General features: G+C 43.6%; 1 protein-coding gene across 2 annotated transcripts in view; it reads left to right on the top strand.

The window, feature by feature from the left end:
* GALNT2 (polypeptide N-acetylgalactosaminyltransferase 2) overlaps positions 1-19621 on the top strand; it is a 134298-nt gene that overhangs the window by 108252 nt on the left and 6425 nt on the right. For both annotated transcript variants that reach the window (XM_044289816.1, XM_044289815.1), the window contains 4 exons: positions 98-185; positions 7656-7743; positions 10270-10373; positions 13139-13265. In XM_044289816.1, the coding sequence (XP_044145751.1) occupies positions 98-185; positions 7656-7743; positions 10270-10373; positions 13139-13265 (407 nt within the window). The remainder of the gene's footprint in view (positions 1-97; positions 186-7655; positions 7744-10269; positions 10374-13138; positions 13266-19621) is intronic.

The following is a 19621-nucleotide window of genomic DNA, read 5'->3' as shown; positions in this document are numbered from 1 at the left end:
CTGTACAATTCCTTCCAACTTTCTGAGGGTGTTAAATTACTGCTGTAGTAAAATTTGTAAAAGTTTTGCATTCATGAATGTATTTTTGTCATTTTAGGACAGAACTAGAGTTGTGTCTCCTATAATTGACGTGATTAATATGGACAACTTCCAATATGTTGGCGCATCAGCAGATTTAAAAGGAGGTACAATATTATTTTACAAATTGCGTCTTAGGGATATGCCATATTTTTCGTACGGTAAGACACCAGGCAAAAGGCCTTCCATGGCCACCTGGGAAGCTCTCGTTCGTTCCCTGAGGCTGATGCCAGTACAGGGAAGGAACCCTATGACAATGGCGCTCTAGCTTTCTGACGTCGGGGAGCAAGGAGGAGATTCTGAGGATGCGGGGTGGTGCTGGGCTCCTTCACGCTGCACTCATCTCAGGTTAATTTGCATATGTATCAAATCGGTTTTTATACACAATAAAAGCAGACAGAGCTATAGGTACTGGGTATTGTGGATGTGCTAGCGGCCATCTAGTAACCCATGTCCTCAGCTCTATACACAAAATCCTGGTGACAGGTTCCCTTTAAACTTTAAATAAAATAAAACTACACTCACTGACAAAAATATTAATAATAATTGACCAAGAAGGAGTTGTTGGAATCACATGTAACTTTGTGTTAATGTAATGAAGATATATGTAAGTGATTAAAATATTACAGTGAAAGGACAAGTTTATTATGAAAAACTGTACAATTGAAAGGAGGCTGTGACGAAACCAACCTCGCCATGGTGTTTTGGAGGGGGCTGGTTGCTAGCCTCTTGCCTCAGGATTATGGCCCATACTAACTTTAAAGAAGACAGGCCGGCCGCACAGCTTAAATCTGTCTTTGGAATTGTATGTTATGTGAGGGCACCCAGATAGCTAATATTATTGTATTCGTGTATTCTGAGTGCCATTCATCTAATGATATGCACTCAGACTTGAGCTATCTGGGGATATGTTAAATGTCTGTGTTTGCTGTGGGGGTGTGACATTGTGTGTTTGGGTGGTGATTCCTGTCCTGTTGTCTCCACGTGTGTATTGGTTTCCCTTTGTCCTGAGACATAATTGGATTGCTCCTCGGGTGTCGCCAGGCAGAAAGGAGGAAACCATGATGCATTGTGGGGATGTGTTGTGTCTGTGTATCCTGAATTTCTGCATATCTGTCCTGTGTCGCAGTCTCCATTCTGGTCCCCTAAGGGCGTGGCCACCAGATGGGGACCTGCATAAATACGGGCGAGTAGCCCTCAATAAAGGGTTCCTGTTTTATCCTTCATCATGTTGAGACTGGTGTTTGGATAACTGATCAAACTGGGGGATTGCTATACGCTGACGATTTGCTATACTCCCCTGGCATAACTACTAGCTCTTGTAAGAGCTGTTCCTGCTCTCTGGCTGTAGGAGAGGTTCACCCACTGGAGCCTGGAGCCTTGTCGTAGGTCCAGCGTGGGTGGAGGACAGTGAGACCCCAAACAAGCTGCGGCGGTTCGTGGGGTCTGCAGGGCGTACGGTGTCAAGTGGAGTGCTTGGAGTCCTCGGAAAGCACTAGGAGCATCTATCGACAGAGGTACCCGGTCGGGGTGCTAGGCGTTCCGTTACAGAGGCGCTCATACCTTGTTGGGTGGCCTCTATCCTGAATACAAGATACAGTTGGGCATGATGACATGCCTGTTCCATATGGTATCCTGCAGTAAATTTGCCCAAAGATGTTGTAGATGGGCCTCCATCACACTTGTAGGTTGTGTAGGTGGTCCTATAAATTTTTGATCGGCGATAAATCTTGTGTCTGGGCAGGCCAAGGAAGTGTTGCAATCTAGCTGAGACATAACTGGAGAAACTTTGCTGTGTGTGGTTGAGCCTTATCCTTCTGAAAAATGCCAGTTTGAAGCGAGAGGCAACACGTGGCCACAAGATGTCTTGCACATATTGCTGAGGTGTTAGTGTCCCTCGTATCACTACCAGTGGTAACCGACTGTCGTATGCGATGGCTTTCCAGATCATCACACCAGCAGTTGGGGAAGGGTATCTTTCCACAGCAAAGGCAAGATCGAAAAGCTCTCCATCAGGGCCTCCTTACTTGAACCTGACCATTGTCTGATCCTAAACTGAGCCTGGATTCATCACAAAAGGCAATAGGGTTCCAGTTTGTAGTAATTTTTGTTTCTCGTTTACGTCACTACTGCAAAGTCATGGTGGCTGGCTCTCAATGACTTAAAGGGGTTGTCCGGGATTGGGGACATGGGTCTACATGTACAATAGTCCCCTAAATATTACATTCATGCCTGTCCTTCCCTTACCAGACATTTCTGATGGGCCTTTTTCACTTCACAAATTTTCAGCCAGAAGTGCAGTTTCTATCACAGTCAGCGACGTTCCGGGTCCCTTTCTGCATAGCGAAGCCTCTCCTTCCGCTTCACAAGGAGCCCGGTGACGTCACCGTCAGCCTCTAATTATTCCAAGCGCATGGAGGGGCAGTAACTATGCGGCAACAGAAGCGCAGAGCCACGCCCCCTCACGGGGCGAAGCCATGCCTATTGCAGCGCTAAGCCACGCCCCTCGCCGAGCAGGGCGCATTCTTAGTAAGGAAGGAGACGTTTAGCTGCGCTGGGACCCAGAAAGCATTGAGGCAGGAAGTTACCGCACACATAAACAGAAAGGTAAACAATCAGTGGGGGACTGTAGGAGCCCTGCTGAAGTGTAAAAATACCTAAAAACATCTGGGGGAACCTTCAAACCGCTATTAATAGTGATTTAACTGGTTTAAAAAAAAAAAATAAAAAAAAAAATCTTGATCCCGGACAACCCCTTTAATGAATGCCATGGCACTAAATTTTCTTCTACTAAAGGGAACCTGTCACCGGGATTTTGTGTATAGAGCTGAGGACATGGGTTGCTAGATGGCCGCTAGCACATCCGAAATACCCAGTCTCCATAGCTCTGTGTGCTTTTATTGTGTGAAAAAAAAAACGATTTAACCTGGGATGAGTCAGAGCTTGAAAATATGACTCTTCTCCGGTCACAAAAGTAAGATATGACTCTTTTATGTTAATTTGCATAAAAGGCGGGAAGTACAAAAATGCATAATACTTATTAAATTCGTCTGCTAATGAAATAAAGTGTAATTTATATGTTTAGGGTAACACCGTGAACATTTAGAAACGCTCAGTGAGGGTAGCGTAGTAGAGGTGACAGGTTCCCTTTTAAGCACCTGGTAATGGTGTGTACAGGGTTGTGTAATGAAAGTGGTGCGTGTCTATAAGGATGGTCGACTTCGAAATTGTGGGAGATGCCCCTGTTTGTTGGTGGATTCTCTCTAGTGGTGTTTTTTCTGGAGCCTGCTTGCCATGTATGCTTGCTTTCACATAACCAGTGCTCCCATTATTTCCTAACAGCTAGGTCAAAATTGCCTAAATGGTGGCCAGTTTGTCAAAACGGCCATTCTGCTTCTTTTAGTTTAGTGACACACCCATTCTCAAAGTCTATCAACTGGACAAAATATCTTTGACAGCATCATAGAGCAATATACAATCTTTCACAAAGAGGTACACTAACCAAGAGTGGCCTTTGAAAGACTTTTATAGGACTGCAGAAGAAGCACTTTTACGCCTTCTTCCTTTTTATGGCGAGACCTAATCAGGCCACACCTATTATTATTTACACATCTGTCTTAGACATAACTGCATGCTTAGTATGCAAAAATATGACGTTTCTATCTTTTTGGTCAATGACTGTGTATATTTCCCAGGCAAGACCAATATTCTAGCTCCTGCAATTAAGCACAAAAGTGTTCCCTTCTCCCACTAGCTATACCCTTCCCACAGAGACTAAGCCAAATGAGTTTTAGCTTAGTGTCTGTAGGAGATTGACATTTATAACTTGTAGATTTGCAAATTTCCCTTGGGGAAACACAGGCTGCATGGCTCCCTGTATTTACAGCAATGACTAGTGAGACAAGTGGGTCACCAAGCCCACTGCTCATTCACCACTTCTGGAAGGCACTATACACCACCATATCCGCCAGAATACAACAGCATGAGGTCACCTCTCTGCTACTAGTCCCCTTTTCGCCCTCCCCAGTGCTGAACTAGGTGATCCAGCTGAACTGGGTATCCATCTCCACACATGGAGAAGTTTTCAATGAGTCCATCCAGCCATTTGGTAAGTCACACTTTTGGGACACATTTTGCTGTAAGTGACAACTGTCCAGTGTCATACCTCCAAACCAAAAGTGATATGCGGGAGTATCTTGTCTTTTTCTCCCTCCGGCGCTGCTTCTGTCACTAGCCTGCTGTTCCACTGTCTCTAGCAACATAGTGGGATCACGCCTGCGTTTCCCGGAACAAAACTGCACTTTCATTGCTTCTGGCCTGCTTCGAGCCTCAGCAACAGCTACCAGAGACAGGCCTCTCCTCACTTGTGTCTCTTCAGGGATCCATTTCTTCTTTATTGCTGTCTTTCTACGAGTCCTGATATCACCTCCCATCTGTCTCCGTGGAGCAAGGCTACATCTCTTCTTTTTTTTTTTTTCTTTTTTTTTTTACTTTCTTGAGGCGATGCTGGGCTGCATGCTCCTCCAGCCATTGGCGGCACCCCTGATTCAGAGGACCTCACCACTGAGTCTCAGCGAGGTCACCCTTGGAAACTGCCCAGATCAGTCTGTCTCATAACTTGCTGTCTCTCTCCAGGGTTTTCCCCATCTCCTCACCCTAGGAACTTCTGCTCTGATGTGTCCCCCTAGAGAAGGAGATCACTCACAGGGTGAGGTTTCTTCAGAACACCATTCTGACCAGATTGGAGAAGTCTACACAGACTGACTCACCTGATATGTCTTCCAGCCTTGTTGTCTACTCTGCCCAATGGTGGTTATCGTGTCCCATGCTGACGACAGGCCCCTCCTTCATTCCCCTCCATTGGGTGGTCTTTACAATAGACACCATCCTTCATGGCTGGGGAGGACTTCACTCCTTCATGGTTCAGGGGTGTGGTCTCCCAAAGAGTCATCTCTAATCATCAACGTCCTTGAGGGCCATCTAGTCATCCGTGCATCTTTGAATCTGCCTCCTAGACGGTCATCCTATGTAAGTCCAGACAGACAACTCCATGGTGCACGCCCATATCTTAATCACCAGGGCAGAACTCAATGTCATGTCCCAGCATTGTCAGCTATGCACATCCCAGGTGTGGACAACTGTATGGCACACTTTCTAAGCAGGAAATGCATTGAGCCTGGAGGGTGGACCCTTCATCTGTTGGTGTTCCAGGCGTGGACTTCATGGCCTCTTGCTTAAGCCAAGAAATTATGTTGTTTGTTGCTTGGTCTTTCAATTCGCTTTGGCAATGTATGTTCTGAAGTCACTCCCTGTTTCCATATGTCTTCCCTCCTCTCTTTCTCCTGCTTTTTTCCTCAAGAAGACCCAAAGGCCTCCCCGTCATTAACGCTCCAGACTGACCACGGCAAGTAGGCCTCCCTGATTGCCTTTCTGGCAGACTAACCCAGGCCTCTTCTGCTGCAGCAGGATCTTTTCCCCCTAGGAGCCCCTACCTCACCTGCATTTGTGGTCATTACTTTAACGGCATGGTTGTTGAAGCTGCCATTCACCGAGATGCCAGCATTCTTCTGTATTTACAATTGGACCTTGAAAGCTTCCACTTTACCCTTTCAACCATCTTATCTTTCCTTCAGTTATTGCTCTTGGGCGGTGTGTCACCAAGCATCTGCTCTCCAGGGGTGTTTAATGCGCTCCACCTCAGCCTCTCTCCAGGTTGCATACCATGGCATCTGCTGATGCAGCTGTGGTTCACAAGGTTCAGGTTCTGAAGGTGGTGGTGCTCTGACTGCATTCCTCTAGTTTTTCTTCCCACCCTTGGGACTGCTCTAGGATGTCCCATGGTCTTAACTTTCCTCCACTGACACAAATGGGGAAAAAATGGATTTTTGTCACTTACTGTAAAATCCTTTTCTTGTCCTCTCTCTGGGGGACACAGCTGGTTTTGTTTTGTTTTGTTTTGTTTTTTTGCAGATTTTTTTCCAGATTCATTGGCATTCTTGTTGGATGTCTTTTCTGTTTTGGTTTCTTTTGAGACTTGTTTCCGGGTTTTCTCCTCCTAATCCTTTGGCACGCACGGATTTAGCTTGGTCCTTCTGGAAAGGGTATAGCTAATGGGAGGAGTGAACAGGTTTGTGCTTTTTCTCCATAAAGTGTGCTATTGTTTTTGAAAAGTAGTATAACATAAAAAAATGTATGCATATTTGGTGTCCCCATTATCTTACCCATAGAATAAAGGTAACACTAGTTTTGTTGTATAGTGAACAGTTTAAATGTAAAATCCCAAACACAGTGGCAGAATTACTTGTTTTTCTGTCCCACCCCTCAAAAAAATAAATGAAACCAAATCAGTAAGCTGTATGTACCCCACCATAGCGCCATTAAACCATACAGCTCAACCCGCCAAAAAATGCCCTCATAAAGCTTTGTCAGCGGAAAAATGAAAAGTTATGGCTCTTGAACAGCGGTGGTTTAAAGGAGTTTTGTCACTTCAGCAAGTGGCATTTATCATGTAGAGAAAGTTAATACAAAACACTAATGCATTATGATTGTCCATATAGATCCCTTTATTGGCTGGATTAATTTTTCCATCAAATTATACACTGCTCGTTCCCATGGTTACTACCACTCTGCAATCTATGAGTGGTGCTCATGCTTGCACATGTCTGCCTCTCTGGTGACTGGGACTGTGGGAGCGCCCATAGGCTAGTGCTTTTTTATAGTATGCAAGCACAAACATGCTGATGGATTTCAGGGTGGTCATAACAATGGAAACTAGCAGTTCATAATCTAAAAAATGAATCTAGCCATAAAAGGAAGCAATATGGACAATCACAATACATTAGTAAGTGCCTTGTATTAACTTTCTCTACATAATAAATGCCATTTGCTGAAGTGACAAAACCCCTTTTTAAAAGGGTTTTTCTTTCTGTGGGCCTCAATGGAAAAATAGGTTTTGTACTTAGAGGTTATTCGGATAACCCCTTTAAGAATATATGCCTAGGTAATATCAATTCTAGTAGTAGCATTTGAACACCAATGTTGATTAGCTTATAATTTAATGGGGTGTTTGAGTTGTTTCAAGTTATCCCCTATCCAAAGGAAAGGGGATGACCATTAGATTGAAGGAGTTCTGAATGCTGGGACCTCTACCAATCATGAGAACTGATGTTCAATATTGTGTAGCTCTCCCCTTGAAATGGAGTGGCAGGACAAACATGCCCATAGCTGCTTTATTCATCTCTTCGGGACTGCTGGAAATAGCCGAGCACAATATCCTGTTATTTCTGATACCTCTGGCAGTCCCATAAAGGTGAATGCAGCACACGCTCTACCTGCTTCTCTGTTCATTGTTGGGGGCTTGCTGTTGTCATGATTACTGGAGAGTCCCAGTGGTCAGACCCCCACCAATGTAATAGTCCTCTAACCTGTGGATTGGGAATAACTTCAAATAACTGCAACGCTGCTTTAAGCATTTAGGCATACCTACTTAAGTCAGTTTACCAAGTATATGATACAATTACAAAAAACAAAAAGTTTCTAACAAGTCTTTCTTTCCTTACTTTATTAATAATTTCTAGGTTTTGATTGGAACTTAGTTTTTAAATGGGATTATATGACTCCAGAGCAAAGACGAGCACGGCAAGGAAACCCGGTAGCACCAATCAAGTGAGTATTTCTATTGACCTTTTTTTTTTATATAATGTCTTTTTTATTTTTTCCCCTTGTATATAACATACAGCAAATATAAACACAATAAATATCATACTACTCCCCCCTCCCTTACGAGAGAAAAAATAAAACACCCCTATTATTGCATAAAAACCTTCCAATATCTTGTCCATTTTTTAATAAGTAAGAGAAAAATGTTTCATATTCAACATTTTTCTTCACCAAGTTATACCAGCTTTCGAAAACCATTAATGCTTCGGAGCCAAATGCTTACAATCATCAAATGCACACAAAAAAAACATCTCATAAGAGAGATCCTACTTTTGTGGTTTTACATGTGCTGACTAACCAGGCGTTGATTGGAAAGGAACCGTTCTTTCCTGATAATTGCCTGCTGGTCAGAGGAGGGGGGAAGCTACATTTACATGTGCTGACTAAGCAGGCATTGATCGGAAAGGAACCGTTCCTTCCTGATAATTGCCTGCTGGTCAGAGGAGGGGGAAAGCTACATTTACATGCAGCACTCACCTCCACTGTATTAGGGACAAGGAATTGCTACTGCAATCGCGTGTCTCCTAACAGATTTAGTTTTGGTGCACCAGATCGCTGTTTATACAGTACGATCTGCTGTCCCGAAACTACGAGTTTGGTGTCCCCATCAACTAGTATTTTGGTGATCGGCAGCACCTTTACGAGGTCCAATTATCAGGAATAAACATTGTATGAACGTTCCTTCCCAATAAACTGACTTTTAAAGTAGTTACTTATTGAGTATTTCTATCTACCTAATCACTTACTGTTCAAATAAATAGATTCGTTTTCAATTATTGTCAAGTTTATACTGTTTTGATTGGTTTATATTGTTGCTATCGTCTGTAATATAACTACAAACCGGATTCCAAAAAAGTTGGGACACTATACAAATCGTGAATAAAAACTGAATGCAATGATGTGGAGGTGCCAACTTCTAATATTTTATTCAGAATAGAACATAAATCACGGAACAAAAGTTTATACTGAGAAAATGTACAATTTTAAGGGAAAAATATGTTGAATCAGAATTTTATGGTGTCAACAAATCCCCAAAAAGTTGGGACAAGGCCATTTTCACCACTGTGTGGCATCTCCCCTTCTTCTTACAACACTCAACAGACGTCTGGGGACAGAGGAGACCAGTTTCTCAAGTTTAGAAATAGGAATGCTCTCCCATTCTTGTCTAATACAGGCTTCTAACTGTTCAATCGTCTTGGGCATTCTTTGTTGCACCTTCCTCTTTATGATGCGCCAAATGTTCTCTATAGGTGAAAGATCTGGACTGCAGACTGGCCATTTTAGTACCCGGATCGTTATCCTACGCAGCCATGATGCTGTGATTGATGCAGAATGTGATCTGGCATTATCTTGTTGAAAAATGCAGGGTCTTCCCTGAAAGAGATGACGTCTGGATGGGAGCATATGTTGTTCTAGAACCTGAATATATTTTTTTGCATTGATGGTGCCTTTCCAGACATGCAAACTGCCCATGCCACACGCACTCATGCAACCCCATACCATCAGAGATGCAGGCTTCTGAAATGAGCGTTGATAACAACTTGGGTTGTCCTTGTCCTCTTTGGTCCAGATGACATGGCGTCCCAGATTTCCAAAAAGAACTTCGAATCGTGACTCGTCTGACCACAGAACAGTCTTCCATTTTGCCACACTCCATTTTAAATGATCCCTGGCCCAGTGAAAACGCCTGAGCTTGTGGATCTTGCTTAGAAATGGCTTCTTCTTTGCACTGTAGAGTTTCAGCTGGCAACGGCGGATGGCACGGTGGATTGTGTTCACAGACAATGGTTTCTGGAAGTATTCCTGAGCCCATTCTGTGATTTCCTTTACAGTAGCATTCCTGTTTGTGGTGCAGTGTCGTTTAAGGGCCTGGAGATCATGGGCATCCAGTATGGTTTTACGGCCTTGAACCTTACGCACAGAGATTGTTCCAGATTCCCTGAATCTTCGGATGATGTTATGCACAGTTGATGATAATAGATGCAAAGTCTTTGCAATTTTTCGCTGGGTAATACCTTTCTGATATTGCTCCACTATCTTTCTGCGCAACATTGTGGGAATTGGTGATCCTCTACCCATCTTGGCTTCTGAGAGACACTGCCACTCTGAGAAGCTCTTTTTATACCCAATCATGTTGCCAATTGACCTAATTAGTGTTAATTGGTCTTCCAGCTCTTCGTTATGCTCAAATTTACTTTTTCCAGCCTCTTATTGCTACTTGGCCCAACTTTTTGGGGATTTGTTGACACCATGAAAATTTGAATCAACTTATTTTTCCTTTAAAATGATACATTTACTCGGATTAAGCGTTTGATCTGTCATCTACGTTCTATTACAAATAAAATATTGACATTTGCCATCTCCACATCATTGCATTCAGTTTTTATTCACAATTTGTTTAGTGTCCCAACTTTTTTTGGAATCCGGTTTGTACTCTGGACTGCTATAAAAACATTCCTCTGTCCCTTGTAGAACTCCAATGATTGCTGGAGGGTTGTTTGTGATGGACAAATTCTACTTTGAAGAATTGGGGAAATATGATATGATGATGGACGTTTGGGGTGGGGAAAATTTAGGTATGTATACATGACTTCCCATAGCAGTTGTTTTTATTTTCTGTGTAATATATTATGGATTAGCATAAATATATATAAATAATATACAAATATTTTTATTCTTGGATTGACGTTTACAAACTACAGCAACTTTATAGATACATATTGAGAACAGGAACTTCCGGTCTCTTTATGCTAGCAAGGTAAAAGGATCAACTCAATATTTGAATTCGCTGCATGTTTCTACTTCATCAGAATGACTGCACTACTAAATGTAGGGATTCCCATAATTAATGTTAGAAAATTATTTTTTTGCATTGCCATAATTCATTACTGTAGGATCCCCAAAAAGCAAAGTATACACTTTCAACAGGAAAGGCACCTGAATGTGCTCCTCCATACATTATTTTATTTTTATTTTTTGTGTTCTTGAAATATGGACAGAGTTGCAGATAATTAATTTTTATTTTTTACACATTTCGAGGCATTTTCATGTTTTTGACATGGCTCCAAAAAGGAAAACGTGTGCATTATTTTTGAAAAATAATCCTATATCTCCATAACATCCCTCTAATTTATGACACTTGTCACCCTGAAGAGTTTACATCCAGTATATGTACAGAATCTCTACATGTTGCACCAGATACACATAAATGCACCTAATCCAAAAGGACATTTATTACATTTTTTATAATTCTGTCTTCTGACATCCAATAATCAAGAAATTGATAACCTGACAATTGTGAGCAACAGAGATATAAGGGTGAATTTTTTGGCATGGAGTTTGCTGCCAAAGCTGTTTGGAATTTGCGTCAAAACCCGAGGATTTCTGTTACTGTTTTGCAGTTTGAATGCTGCAAATCCTTTCTTGATAGCCCCATTCGATGGAACTAATTTAAGAATGTACACCCACTCTCCACTGATGCCCAGACATCTCCTTTCTTGGCATGATATGGTAAATTGTGTATTACTAGTCCGTAGACATTCACAAATGGGGTTAGGGTACTTTCACACTAGCGTTTTTCTTTTCCGGCATAGAGTTTTGTCCTAGGGGCTCTATACAGGAAAAGAACTGATCAGGCATATCCCCATGCATTCTGAATGAAGAGTAATCCGTTCAGGATGCATCAGGATGTCTTCAGCTCAGTTTTTTTTTGACTGATCAGGCCAAAGAGAAAACCGTAGCATGCTACGGTTTTATCTCCACTGAAAAAAAACTGAAGACTTGCCTGAATGCTGGAATTTTTCCCCATAGGAATGCATTCAAAATACAGGCATGCCGAAACCGCCCTTCCGGCCTGCGCAGACTGGTAAAAATGTAAAAAAAAAAAAAAAAATACAAGGCGGTTCTGTCTCTGTCCTCATGACAAGCGGAGAGACGGATCCGTTCTTGCAATGCATTTGTGTGTGCTTTCAGTCACAGCCAGATCGGCTGATGCGTAGTCGAAAGTAGCCTTAAAGGCACATGCTGATCTGCGGCATCCAACTTGCAAACTGATTTTGCCGTTAAAACAATCTGCAGTGTCAACTTGGTTTTATGTTTTTTGGGGGGAAAAATGTCACAGCCAAACCAAAAACAAACCAAAGCCAAACCAAAATTTTGCAAGAGGTGAAGCAGAAGACTGGATGCAGATTTTTATCTTGTGGCAATATTATATTTTGAATCCAATTGAGAAAACCTTCCATGACTGTCATTAACGTGGTTTATAAATCTTAGGCTACTTGCGGCAGAGTGATCCTGCAAAACGTATGCCAACTGATGGGATTTGTAAGACTGATCAGGATCCTGGTCATTCTGAAAAATGCATTGAAATGCCGGATCAGTCTTTCTGGTGTCATTTGGCATTTTTTATTTTTCACCGGACGAATCTGGCATTCCAGTATTTTGAATGTCAGATCCGGCACTAATACATTCCATTTTGTTTTGCCTGGAGATAAAACAGCAGCATGCTGCGCTTTTATCTTTTGCCTGATCAGTCAAAAAGACTGAACTGAAGACATCCTGATGCATCTTGAACGGATTACTCTCCATTCAGAATGCACAGGGATAAAACTCATCAGTTCTTTTCCGGTATAGAGCCCCTGTGACGGAACTCTATGCCGGAAAAGAAAAACGCTACTGTGAAAGTACCCTTATCCAAGCAAACGGCACCCTGCTGTGCTATGTACTGATGGTGGGGCAAGAACCCCCAAACACGTCGACATATGTCCTTTTTTGAGTATTCTCTGATGATATGAGATAATTTGTTGACTGCAGATATTGCTTTATTCCCGCAAGTACAGCTCGTCAACTATCAGGAAACTGTTAGGCCTCATTCACACGTCAGTGATTTCCATCAGGGATTTTGTGCCAAAATCAGGTGCGGCTCTAAACACAGAAGAGGAGCAGATCTTTCCCTTATACCTTATGTCTGTGGAGGCTCCAATCCTGGTTTTGGCTCACAATCACTGACCAAAACACTGCCGTGTGAATGTCATTTTTATGCGACGATACCTTTATAAAGGAATCTGTGTTCCCAAGTTTATCTCCTGCTGTAATGGGCTCAGCCCTTGTCAGTAGTTTGGTCTTACCATTATAAGGGTTCACACGTCCGTTGTTTCTTTCCTGATCTGTTCCGTTTTTTGCGGAACAGATCTGGACCAGTTCTGTACCCATTCATTTTCAATGGGTCCTGAAAAAAAATCGGACATTAGTGTATGTTTTTTATTAAAACCTCTAAAATTTCTTTGTTGGCAAGGCTAATTGACATTTATTTGAATTCATCTGTTTTTCATCTCAATCTTAGAGATTTCATTCCGTGTGTGGCAGTGTGGTGGAAGTCTGGAAATAATCCCCTGCAGTAGGGTAGGCCATGTGTTTCGGAAGCAACATCCATACACATTTCCTGGTGGAAGTGGAACCGTGTTTGCCAGGTAAAAATACCAGTCAATAATAAAGTGTTGGCCTATGAACAACATGCATCACCTATCCACAGGATAAATGTATGAATGCTGCATGTCCAATCATTGGGCTCCACACCCTGTATGAGAATGGAGCAGTAGTGTCCATACATAACATCTGCTGGGACTGCCAAAGGTAGCCGAGCACTGTCTCATAGGCGGTCAACATAGGGGGGTATTTATCAAACCAGAGTAAAGTAGAACTGGCTCAGTTGCCCATGTCAACCAATCAGATTCCACCTTTCATTATCCATAGCTCCTTTGGAAATTGAAAGGTGGAATCTTATTGGTTGCTATGGGCAACTAAGCCAGTTCTACTTTTACACCAGTTTGATAAATCTCCCCCTAGTGCTTGCCATGCAGGCACACTACCACGTGGTGACCCCTGTTAGCGTGATCGGTTGGGTTCCCAGCAGTTGGACTCTCAATAATCTTGTATCTTTTGGATAGGTGATATATTTTATTCATGGGCATACCCCTTTAATTTCAGAAACTCTTGTAGAAATCGGTAAAAGCAGCGATTCCTCCCCATATTATTTCATACACTGCCACATGAGATAAAGTATGATGCAAAAATCTTCTATATCTTTCTGAGGTGATAAGCCAATTGCACCCTCCTGCTGTAAGACAACTGGCTGCAGAAGCACCTCTACTATATGAGACTGGCTAAGGCTTCTTTCACAATAGCGTTTTTGCTGGATCCGTCATGGATCATCAAAAACGCTTCCGCTACTGATACAACCATCTGCATCTGTTCTGAACGGATCTGGTTGTATTATCTTTAACATAGCAACTCCATTGAAAGTACATGACTGATCTCAATACTGGAAAATAAAAACGCTAGTGTGAAAGTAGCCTAAGACCCACTGCCTCATCCATCTGCCAGCTAAATATTGAAGAGATCCTTCAAATTGTAAAATGTCGTCTTTTTTTTTAGTTTTTTTTTTTACATTCCTGAACAGTGAAATTGCAAGACTAAGAAGGAAAATTCTTGGAATTATGGAAATCACAGGATCGTTAAACTTTTTAATGATTTGTAAAAGATAAAACAAAATTGGCAACAAAATATTCAAAACTGGGCACTCCCCATTATAGTAAATGGGGCCGGGCGGCCTTCTGGTAGCACACGTGTGCTTACTGTGGTACGGATCTGGCAGGCTGGCAGAAAACATAAATGCCAGTGTGAAAGTAGCCTACACGCCTTGGCGTGCTATCAATAAGATAATTAATGGTTGAGGACTGTTTTGCCACGCTGTATGCACTTGGGAACGCAAATCGGCAATATTCACTGCTAGCAGCTCGCTTTGCAATTGCAGTACATTGTCATCCCAGATGTGTTTAATGGGAGACAAGTCCCGAGAAGCTGCAGGACATGGTAGCATGTTTCGGCCACACAGGCTGTTCACAGTAGCACAAGCAACATGTCGCCTGGTGTTGTCCTGTTGAAAAAACAGCCCCTGGGACACTTTGGGACCGGAGGTGCAGCTATATCACTACCACCAAATCGGTGTAATGCAGAGCTGTTAGTGTACCTGAAATGAAGACTAGATGGATCTGGCTACTATACATTATGCCACCCCACACCATAATCCCGGGAGTAGGACCAGTGTGACTTTCCCTTTTGAAGGCCTCTTCATGGTGCTGCACATGTGGTTTCTAGACCAATATCCTACTATGAGACAAAAGGGGGACTCCTCACTGAAGAGAATAGACCTCAGTTATCGTGTTGCTGTGCACCATAATAGCCTTTGAGAGGTCATTGGAACACCTGTAGCTCATAGACCATTGACCTGAAAATTCCTTCTGATAGTTTGTGTAGACATTGTATGAAATCCTAGGCATGGGATATGAAATCCAATTTTTCTTAGAGTACCGAGTCGATCACTACACGGTGTGCCTCTTTTTGTCATTCCAGTTCATCATTGTTCTCCCAACCACTGGGACACGAAACATTAAACGGGGCTGGCATCTCAGCCTAGACCCTCAGCGATCTGCCAGTGATAAACCCCGTTCTCTGTCCCTCTGTGTGGATTGATTTCTGAGGTGTCATGTGACAAAAAGTGTGCCTTCATTCTGGCCTTTATGCCTCATATCACAGATTGGAGCTAGAAAATCTGATCATTTGCAGATCTTGGTGACACCTGCTATTTCCTTGCATAACTTTATGCTTGTCCTTGGTGTTGTAATTTCATTGTTGAGTGTATTAAGAGTCATGTACATGTTCGGCGGAAGTTTGAGGGGAGCTTATGGAGTTGACTGAGGAACAGAATTTGCTCCGTATACAGCGAGTTCCTACTGTACTATATAGATGGCAGTGTTCAGACACCGAATCCCACCTCTCAGTCCTAGTCAATAGCATCTGAGTGGTCAGGCAGAGTACATCTTGGTACTCCCATTACACCTTGTGATAGAGTGTAATAGGATAACTGTAAAATAGTAAATTACAATACAGAAGCATATAGCAGTACAAGCAATCACAATTTCATGTGGGCTTGCTACTGCATATTTTCTGCAGAACTTCTGCAGCGATTTTGCTACATGTGTGGTCACACATTGAAAATAAAGGTGAATGCCAGTGACCAAAAAAATTATATTGTACTTTGCTCTAGTGCTACTGCTCTGTGATAACCAAAACATTGATATGTAGCATTTAGGCCTCATGCACACGACCGTTTTTTTTTTTTAAGGTCCGCAAAAACGGGGTTTGTAGGTCCGTGATCCGTGACCGTTTTTTCATCCGTGGGTCTTCCTTGTTTTTTGGAGGATCCACGGACATGTAAATTGAAAAAAAAATCTAAGTCAAGTTTGCCATTGAAATGATAGGAAAAAACGGACACTGATCACGGACACTGATCACGGACACTGATCACGGACACTGATCACGGACACTGATCACGGACACTGATCACGGACACTGATCACGGACACTGATCACGGACACTGATCACGGACACTGATCACGGACACTGATCACGGACACTGATCACGGACACTGATCACGGACACTGATCACGGACACTGATCACGGACACTGATCACGGACACTGATCACGGACACTGATCACGGACACTGATCACGGACACTGATCACGGACACTGATCACGGACACTGATCACGGACACTGATCACGGACACTGATCACGGACACTGATCACGGACACTGATCACGGACACTGATCACGGACACTGATCACGGACACTGATCACGGACACTGGACACGGACACTGGACACGGACACTGGACACGGACACTGGACACGGACACGGACGCCAATCAAATCCAAAATGATTTTTCACGGACCCATTGACTTGAATGGGTCCGTGAACCGTTGGCCGTGAAAAAAATAGGACAGGTCATATTTTTTTCACGGCCAGGAAAAACGGATCACGGATGCGGCTGCCAAACGGTGCATTTTCCGATTTTTTTCCACGGACCCATTGAAAGTCAATGGGTCCACGAAAAAAAAACGGAAAACGGCTCAACGGCCACGGATGCACACAACGGTCGTGTGCATGAGGCCTTATAATGATTAAAATCATATATTTTTGCATAGCTATGTTTACCATGTATGTTGTCTTGCTTGCGGCCATTGCAAAATACAGTATTATTTTACTTATATGTTATATTAGACTTTTAAGTATTGGGGCACAACTACTGGGAGAACTTGACATGCTCGCTCAGTTCTTTCTGTAACTTCCATAAGCAGAACTTGTACTTTTTACCAAAGGTTATGGAAGCTTGAAGGGAGTCTATCAGCAGGAAATTGTTAACAATGAGGTTCATTTGCAAAGAGTCCGACACCTGTTTTAGGTGTAAAAAAAATAAAGTTGCAAACCCCTTTTTTTTTAAACTCCTACGCAACAATATTTTGCTGCACAGGGTGTTTTTGCACCGTGTTTGCCACTTGGGAATGAAGAGGTCGTGGCGGGGGGACTGAGTCATGGATCCCATCAAATTTTAAAAGTACTTTTTCTCCAGAATAAAGAAAGAAATTGCTAAGTGAAAGCTGTCGGCTCATTTTGCCTGGTTTAACAGTGAATAGGGAATTCACTGTTAACAGTCTCCCTTTATTGAATATACAGTCTAATATTACTTGGCAGTAGGATGTGATGTGTTATGCATATGCAAGGATTTATTTTTCCCCAGTTGTCTCTACAACAGCACATTTGACAGATTCTTCACCCTGAAGGGACAGGTAAAACAGTATGTAAAAGGTCAGAGTTACAAACCTGACAGCTTGCCTCTATTGTAAATATTAAGAGACTACAGCTCAATGATGGGACTCCCATAGGAAAGATCAAGAAGTGTTGATCTGAGGCTTGAAGCAGTCATCATGCAGTTGCTTCACTGACTGACGGCTATAATCCCAGCCGGAGCAAATCATTACCTGGCGTTAGTCTTGCATGTTTTTTAAATACATTTTTTTTTCCTTGAGAAGTTGTAATCTCTCTTCCCCTGAATAACGAGATTTTTGTGAACTCACCTGTAAAATCTTTCTCGCTTAGTTCATTGGGGGACACAGGGCCGTGGTTAAAGCTGCTTGCTGCCACTAGGAGGCGACACTAGGCTAAAAAGTGTTAGCTCCTCCTCTGCCGACTTTACCCCCTCCAGCCTGGAGAGAGCATATCAGTTTGTGCTCGAGCAGTAGGAGAGTAGGAGAAAAAAAACATATATAAAGCAATCAGACCACAAGTAATGTCGGAAGGACCGAACCAAACTGAGGACCCTACTGGCAAACAAACCGCCGGAGCGGGGTCCCCCAATGAACTGCCTCGCGGAAGTTCAAGACACTGCTGCCTGCAAGACTTTGCGACCCAGCGCAGCGTCTGCCTAAGCCAAAGTATGCACCTTGTAGAACTTGGTAAACGTGTGCAAGGATGACCACGTCGCTGAGAAGCTGAAGCTTGGTGGAATCGAGCCAAAGACGCGCCCACCTCCCTGGTGAAGTGGGTCGTAATACCGAGGGATGGTGCCTTGCCCCGGGAGCGGTATGGCAATTGCCAAACGGATCCACCTGCCAATCGTCACCTTTGGAGGCTGGCAAATCTTGGCGAGGACCTTCCGGAATGACAGAGTCCATACGGCGGAATGTTCGTGAGATAGATAAGTAAATCCTAACCACGTCCAGCTGGTGGAGAGCCCGCTCCTTAGGATGCGAAGGAAAGGGGCAGAACAATGGAAGAACAATGTCGTCTTTGACATGGATGGCCAAGACTACCTTCAGCTGAAAAGAAGGTATGGGACGGAGTACTGCCTTGTCTTGGTGCAGAATAAGGAAGGGCTCCTTACAAGACGGCGCTGCCAACTCCGAGACAAACCTGATGGAAGTGATGGCTACCAGGAAGGGCACCTTCCAGGAGAGAATACGGAGGGGAACTGTGTCTAAAGGCTCAAATGCAGCCGACTAGAGGGAACCCAGCACCATGTTCAAGTTCCAAGAAGGCAAGGGAGGACGATGATGAGGGATGGTGTGGGCCACCCCTTGCAGGAATGTCTTAACCGGAGCCTGTAGAGCCAGAGGGCGCTGGAAAAGAATAGAAAGCGCTGATACCTGCCCCTTCAAGGAACTTAGGACAAGGCCCAAATCCAGCCCCGATTGCTGAAGGGAAAGGAGGACGGGGAGAGAGAAGCGTAGAGGGGGAGGCTATGTTCCTCACAGAAACGTGAAAAATACTTCAGGTCCTGTAACAAATCCTGGACATCACCGGCTTCCTGGCCTTAATCATGGTGCGGATGACTCTGTAAGAGAAACCTCGTTGCTTCAGAATGGCGGTTTCAACAGCCACGCCATCAAACGTAGCGACTCTAAATGCTGGTGGAAGACAGGACCCTAAGAAAGAAGATCGGGCCTGAGCGGAAGACGCCAAGGAGTGTCTCCTAGGAGACAAACGACATCTGTATACCACGCACAACAAGGCCAATCTGGAGCCACGAGGATCATCTGGATGCCCTCCATCTTGATCCTGCGTAAGACATGGGGGGCAGGAGAGGCAGAAACATATACACTAGTGAGAACCCGTCTCATGCTGCCACCAGTGCATCTACCAAGTGTGCCCTTGGATCTCTTCGAGAGAAGAAGACGCAGAGCTTGTGAGAGTCTGGAAGCCATCAGGTCCACCTCTGGTTGACCACATTGCAGACAGATCACTTGAAACACCTCCTGGTGTAGAGACCATTCCCCCGGGTCCACAGTCGTCCGACTGAGGAAATCCGCCATCCTGTTTTCCACGCCCGGAATGTAGACCACTGGCACATCGGTCTTCGCCCACCGCAGGATCTTGGCTGACTCCACTATCGCTGCTTGACTGGGAGTTCCTCCCTGATGGT

The sequence above is a fragment of the Bufo gargarizans genome, chromosome 4, assembly GCF_014858855.1.
Source record: "Bufo gargarizans isolate SCDJY-AF-19 chromosome 4, ASM1485885v1, whole genome shotgun sequence".
NCBI classification, from domain to species: Eukaryota; Metazoa; Chordata; class Amphibia; order Anura; family Bufonidae; genus Bufo; species Bufo gargarizans.
Note: the sequence above shows the minus strand (reverse complement) of the source record. Positions and strands in the feature narration are given on the sequence as shown.